We start from the raw sequence: 7207 nt of genomic DNA, 5'->3' as shown, positions 1-7207 counted from the left end.
TTTACCTTACCTCTACGACGTGATTTACTACATTATTTGAGATTCAAAAACTATCAGATGTATATTTTCGTTAAATTTGTTTACAAAATAGGAAAATTTGAGTAGGTGTCCGTGGGTTCCGACTTGTAAAATTAAAGAGCTTGAATATTAGTATTGGCTTTTGAAATAAGCAGAAACGAAAATGATTGATACACCGTGGAAAAATGAATCGAGTGTGCACTGTGTGAGAGAGAGGGTGAGGCCCATTTCCACCCTTCCATATCTCAATGCTCGGAGTGTAACACTGAGACCGTTTGAGTCTGGCTACTGGCCAACTCAGAATTGAAAAGTTTAATCCAATGTTTTGAGTCTATAGTTTTAGAGACCGCAAGTATCAATGAAGACGTACAGAATTGGTTCATGCCCCAACTTCCAACAAATTTGTTAGTCCTTGACTCCTTGGGTGCTGGTGCAGCCTCTACAATATTAATTAAGCTATACAAGTTCCAAAAATACAAAAAAAAAAAAAAAAAATCCAAGCCATTATAAAAATGGTTTGGTTAAAATATGGAGGGTAATGGCCCATCTGCTCTGGCAAATCAACAAACCAACTAAGAGCAAAGGTTATGGTAGTCTCTAAATGGAGACTAACTCTTTCATATGAAATACTACTCGTCCATATGAACAAGTGAAGCTGTCATGAAAAAATATAAAAAAAGACATTTCATGGGAGATATTCTCCCGTTTAATTAAAAAAAATTGGATTTTAGACCAGAAGAGGGACTGTCCCCGTCCAAAAAAAAAAAAGAACCTTCTTAGACGGGAGACAAACAAAAAAAGCTTCATAGACGGGGGATAGTCCCCCGTCAAAATAAAAAAACAAAAAAAAAAGTTTTAAACGGGGGACTGTCCCCCGTTTTGTACTAAAAGTTTTTCTTTTTCCTGATGGGGGATAGTCCTCCGTCTAGTGTGAAACTCCCAACCACTCGTTCATGTGAACGAGTGTCTGGAAGGATTTGGGAGAAAAGTGGGGTAAAGACTATCCATAGCAGCCTCTAATTAGATCAAATTGGTAGTCACTCTTTCAAAATGAAAGGGTTACACTACCATAGGATTTGCTCTAAATATGTCAAATATAAACTGTTTAGTGGAGTGTGCACAAAAATGAACCCAACTCATACATAATCCTTAAGCCAAGATGTAGAGCTATAAAAATTTCACAAAATTGGTTAAAAAGACCAAATTAACAATTCCTGGTGAAAATGGCATTTAGATTTTGATACTGTTTAAATGGACAAAAATGTAAAAATAGCCAGAATGTAAATAGTTTCATCCTACCCATTTTCAAATATTTTTTCTTATTTTTAATTTACATCAGGATGCATCCAGTTTCATCCTTACTATTTTTTAAGTTTAAGTCAGGATGAATCCAATTTCATCCTTGCTATTTTTTTAGTGTCCATTTTACCCATACTAATTTTTACTCGTTCATTTGAACCATGTTTTAAAAATATTTGTACAAATGACCCATTTTCGTAAAAATTTCCATAAAAAAATAATTAGGTAAGAGAATGTTTGTACACGAGAAGTCTGTATTTCCAAAAGCAAAATTAATTTCAGAAGTTAGAAGTTGAAAACATGACTTCTACATATGGTTTTAAAATTGTTTCGTTAATTAATTTATGGTTTTTTTGACTTCAAGAAATGAAAATGATGTATTGATCAAATTATATCCCGATTTTGGTCGTGCGTGTAGTAAAAAATGGGATTCACATATGACAACTACCAATCCAAGTGTTAGAGCTTGGATCTCTTTCATATATTTCCCTATCGGGATATATTTTTCTATAGAAAATGTCTGCAAGTGTGGCAGCTCCCATAAAGATATCCAAAAGCACTCCCCCAGCCTCGAGGTATATCCAGAGTAAATTAGATGGGCTCAAGTTCTCCAAGGTGCCCTCAACTAAATCATGGTGCCCAAATAAATTAACCAGTTAACGTGGCTATACCGCAAATTCAAGGGATCACATTTTGATATCTTGATAAATCAGAAAAGAAACTAGGTTCCCTTTCTTCTTCTTCTTCTTCTTCTTCTTCTTCTTCTTCTCTTGCTGTTGCTGATCTACCTCTGTACAGTCCAACTGTCTTCATAAAATCAATTTAAAGATTGAAGATTTTTTTTTCTTTTAAACTCTGTAAGCTCTCCCTCTCTACTTCAATTCAGTTTGCAATTTTTTTTTTCTTTTCATTTTCATATATGAGATTGATTTTTTAGTAGATTACAATGAATACAGTCATGGGTTCAACTTAAATTTGTTGCTTTATTTTATTTTTTTTCTGGGTTTTTGAGAATTTGGGTTTTTTGCTTGTTTAGGACATAAATTAGGTTAGCTATGTCTTCTACTGGTCATTATGGTTATGAGTGTGTGTATTACAGTATATGCAATGTAGTTGAGTTTTAATCAGTGTTTAGTTTGTGAAGCTTTAAATTTGATGGAAGTTGTGGAGAATTAAAAGAAATTTACTATTATTGATGTTACTATTGGTCTTGGCATGTCTGATCATCTTACAATTTTTGAATCACCATTGCAGATGAAGATGCTTCCCTGGAGTCTAGATGGTAGCTGATGTTCACCATTTTGCACGATCAAGTCACAAACTGTAAGACAGCTCTCCATTTTGTTATTTTGGCATATTTTCAATTTTTGATGCAAAATGCTGCTCGAGTTTATTGTTCAGTCCAAAAGTTTTGAGCATCATGGGTGCTCCTAAAGTAAGTACTGAATTTTATTAGTACTGTTGGATGGCCCTGTTATTCAATGAACTGAGATGCATGTCTCAGTTGTTTCGGCGAAAGGTTTATTTGGTTAGGTTCTGCTGGATTGGTTTCGACTTGCTGTCTATATATGGACATTGCTGTGTTGTTATGTCTTTGTGTTTGAGCAACTTTAGATCAGCATTGATTTGGAATTACGATTTTCTTTTTTGCTAAAGGATATTTAACTTTGAAGCATTTTGTTTCCTTCGGTTGCAGGATGGATATCCAAAGACAAGAACATCCACTTGTACTCAATGAAGCTGCTGAGCAATTGATCTCTCAGAATGGCAGTCAAGATGCCCATGATACTATGCAAGCAAGTGGGGATTTTACGATGTCAGTAGATTTTGGAGTTTCCACTGATTTTGTATTTGAGACTCCAAAACTTGGTATGGTCTTCCAATCAGATAATCACGCATATGAGTTTTATTATCGATATGCTAGATCTTTGGGTTTCAGTGTTCGCAAGAATTCATCAACCCATCGTGCAAATAAGACAATTTCGAGGAGAGTTTTTTGTTGTTCCAAAGAAGGTTTTCGCTGTCCACATTCAAGAGGCCCTCCTGTGAAATCGAGGCCCCAAACACGAACCGACTGTAAGGCGCGTCTTATTATCAAATTACAAGATGATGGAAGATATTCCGTGGTAGAGTTTATTAAAAAACATAACCATGAGCTTTCACCTCCTTCAGAAGTTCATACGGTGAGGTCACAACAGAAATTACCACATTCACAAGCTGGCGGACTGATTGAAGATATTCATTTAGGAAGTATAGGATCCCCGAGTATTTATTCATGTACTGCCAGTTTAGATGATGCAGGAGCTCAAGATCTCAACTTTATGCAAGTGGATTGTAATAATTACCTATTCAGAAAGAGCCGTAATGAAATTCTTGAAAACGGAGACGCACAATTTCTCTTAGACTACTTCAAGCAAAAGCAAAAAGATGATCCTTATTTCTTCTACGCAATACGGATGTGTAGCAATAACCAGTTGTCCAGTTCTTTTTGGTGTGATGCTAAGTCAAGGATAGACTATAGCTACTTCAGTGATGTGGTGTGCTTCGATACTACATATAAACTAAACGATTGCAACAAACCCTATGCATCATTTGTTGGCGTGAACAATCATGGGAAATTTATTCTCTTTGGGTGTGCACTTATATTAGATGAAACAACGGAGTCGTTAGCATGGTTATTTGGAGCTTTTCTGGATGCCATGAATGGCAAACAACCGAAAACAGCCTTTACAGACCCAGCTCTTTCTCTGTCAGAGGCGATTAGACAGGTATGGCCAAACACACATCATCAGATAGGTTTATGGCACATTTATGAAGAAGCAAAGAAGCACCTCGCTGACATGTTTGAAAACTTCAAGTCCTTCAAAATTGATTTTGAGAGTTGCATTTATGAGAGTGAGACAGAGGAAGAGTTCCAATCCAGGTGGAATTCATTTATCGGAAAATATAGTCTGGCACAGAACGAATGGTTGCAAGGTATATACCATATGCGAGAGAAATTGGGGCATGTATATGGATGGGAATACTTTTGTGCAGGTCTTTCATCTGATCAAGGAAGTGCTGGTATGAACAAGTTTCTTAAGAAGTATTTCAAGAGAACTATACCATTGCATGAGTTTGTAGTTATGTATGAGAAAGTATTAATGATTCTGCGCGAGAAGGCAAAACATCAAGATTCTTATTCTAGGCAAACAAAACCAGATTTGCACACAATGTGGCCTGCGGAAGCTCGAGCGTCAGAGAGATACACCAGAAAAGTCTTCCTGTTGTTCCAGGAAGAGTACGTTCGTACTCTGGATCTCTTCGCAGAAGTTAGTGATGAGGATGGGACAAATTTCACGTACAAGGTATCATCTTTCGAGAATGTTAAACCATGCATTGTTAGATATGACACTTCAGATAATACCGTGAAATGTAGCTGCAGAAAATTTGAGTTCATGGGTATATTATGTGCTCATGCTCTAAAAGTATTGCATAGCCGGAGGTTGCTTGATATCCCGTTACAGTATTATTTAAAAAGGTGGACAAAAGATGCAAGATCCGGTGCTGTAGTAAATGATGACAATCAGTCGGTTAACCTTGCTTCTTGTTCGCCCATAACTGTGCAACGTAACGAGCTGGCGCACATGGCACATACCTTAGCTGTGAAGGGTTCAACCAGTGAAAAATCTAGTGCTTTTGCCAGAAGACTACTGACGCAAGCGCTAGAAGAGATGGACATATTTCTAGAAATTGATTTCAATCAGCCGAAATCAACATAACCCAAATCCAGAAGACCCGTTTGATTAATAAGATTTATTTGATGATGAAATTGCCGTGGTTGAGTAGTTGAAGAACTAACTGTTTCATTTGAGTTAAGTGTAAAGTTTAAATCACCCAATGAAATCTGAGAGTTGATAGTATTGTAATGGGAAAGTGACACACCCATCTTAGAAGGATGCATCTGGGAAGATCAGGAAATGAACGAGCAAATGTCTGTCGGACCTCCCACTCCAGAAAGCTATAGAAAAAGAGCACTAGAGGGCCATCAGCTGTTTGTAGTTTGTCAGACCTCATACTTCCCTCTATACGGGCTAAAATTTGCTGAGACTTTTAAGTTATTACAGGTAAATTCTGCGTTTCTACAGTCGTTTTTACAAGTTCGTTCCTTGGGTTTCAGTGATTTGGTTTGTTGTCTAAGAAGCTATGAAAAACTAAAAATAAAATTGGCATACCTCTTATCCACATAGTCATAAGGTGCTTACAGTTTTGAAATTTTTATGATAGAGATGTCATCGCCAAAGCATCAACGAATTTGGTTATTCTCTTTTTTCCCTGGCTTAGTTTGGTCATTATATTAAGTTTGAACTAACACAGTTTTTATATAGGGGATTACTGATAACCAAAAGAACGAAAAAAGCTGAACAAATAGGAGTATCTTGCTTCTCCTGGCAAGAACTATCCTCACTGGTAACAGCTTGAAATTTATTTGTTTTGCTTTGAACTAACTTTATGCTGATTGAGTAGTAATTAGTCGTCTTTACACGAGCACTCTGATTCAGGCTATCTTATTTCAATGACGAAATATGACCAAATATTTTTCTAGGGAAGGCGACATCATAACGTACACGAGTAGAATGAAGAGTGGTATATGCACGACCAATTTTTTTTTAGGGTTCTTTCTTTCCTCACAATGTCTTACACAGAAAATTTGAAGAATGTACATGAAGGTATTGAAGTCTTAGCAGACAAGATGGACAATCTTGTCGAGACTATTACTAACCTTCATGTCCTTGATGAAGAGACTCAAAAGAAGAAGATGGCAGATAAGTTGCTGCTCCGTGAACAAGAACGTACTGCTCTCGCCACACAGCTTGCCAATCCACGGAAACCTCTTTCCGCAATGTATTTAGAGAATTTTTACCTCTGCTACAACAACGCCCTTGTTCCCCTCCACCACCTCCACCACCTCCACCACAAAATCATGGTCAACCACAACAGTTGCGCCCTAATATGAAATTTCCCACCTTTGCTGGTGAAGACCCTGATGGCTGGATTTTCAATGCAGACCAATATTTTAGTGTTTACAATACATCTGATGCTCTTAAAATTATTGTCGCCTCTGCTCATCTTAAAGGTGAGGCCAACCAATGGTTTCGATGGAGAAGAACCAAAACTGCAGTCAATTCTTGGGAACAGTTTTGTACTTTGGTTCGTGAAAGATTTGCTATGTAGAAATTTGTTAACGCTCGATTAGCTGTTAGCACAATTAATCAGAAAGGTACGGTCCGTAAACATATCTCTGAATTTGAGCATCTAACTTTGTTGATTTCCTGAGGATTATTTAATCAGTTGCTTCATTCGTTCTTTAAAACCTCATATTGGTTCTACGGTTAAGTTGTTAGCACCACAAACATCACTTCAAGCTTTTACCAAAGCACTTCATCAGGCAGAAGTCTATGCAGCTGTTACTAAGGCTGCCACAAGACAACCTTATCGTCCTCTTTCATTTAGGTCTGCTACTACAGTACAACCTATTCCATACAATAAGTCCTCTATACCACCGGGAGCTAGACGTTTATCACCAGCTGAACAAAAAGAAAGACGAGAACAAGGGCTTTGCTTTAACTGTGATCAACATTTTACACCTACTCATGTTTGTGTGAATCCTAGATTAACTATCTTGGATACTACCGAAGAGATTACTGAAGTTTCTACAACACCATCTGAGGATCTCCCTCTTTCCTCTACTGAAGATATGCCTGTTGCTTTTGAGGTTATAGACTCAGCTGACACTGAGCCTAAAATTTCTTGCAATTCATTGATGGGATCTACTTTTCCTAGAACTATGCGCATTACTGATACTACTAAGACTCAATCTATTATGGTTTTGCTTGATTCAGGCTCCACC

The 7207-nt window shown here is 37.2% G+C and overlaps 1 protein-coding gene across 4 annotated transcripts; it reads left to right on the top strand.

The window, feature by feature from the left end:
- Positions 1 to 2034: 2034 nt before the first annotated feature.
- Positions 2035 to 6639, top strand: LOC113284111 (protein FAR1-RELATED SEQUENCE 5-like). Of its 4 annotated transcripts, XR_003327928.1 has the most exons (5): positions 2035 to 2174; positions 2572 to 2640; positions 3014 to 5423; positions 5685 to 5766; positions 5903 to 6639. XR_003327928.1 is itself a non-coding variant. In XM_026533524.1 (3 exons), the coding sequence occupies exons 2-3, from the start codon at positions 2597 to 2599 to the stop codon at positions 5076 to 5078; spliced, it is 2109 nt and encodes a 702-aa protein (XP_026389309.1). In that variant the 5' UTR covers positions 2035 to 2174; positions 2572 to 2596; the 3' UTR covers positions 5079 to 5618. The 4 variants fall into 4 exon arrangements, 1 of the variants encoding a protein (XP_026389309.1); XR_003327929.1 differs by lacking the exon at positions 5685 to 5766 and having other exon boundaries at positions 6003 to 6639; XR_003327927.1 differs by having other exon boundaries at positions 5685 to 6639.
- Positions 6640 to 7207: the final 568 nt, after the last annotated feature.

The sequence above is a fragment of the Papaver somniferum genome, chromosome 5 (assembly GCF_003573695.1).
Source record: "Papaver somniferum cultivar HN1 chromosome 5, ASM357369v1, whole genome shotgun sequence".
In the NCBI taxonomy this organism is placed as follows: domain Eukaryota; kingdom Viridiplantae; phylum Streptophyta; class Magnoliopsida; order Ranunculales; family Papaveraceae; genus Papaver; species Papaver somniferum.
Note: the sequence above shows the minus strand (reverse complement) of the source record. Positions and strands in the feature narration are given on the sequence as shown.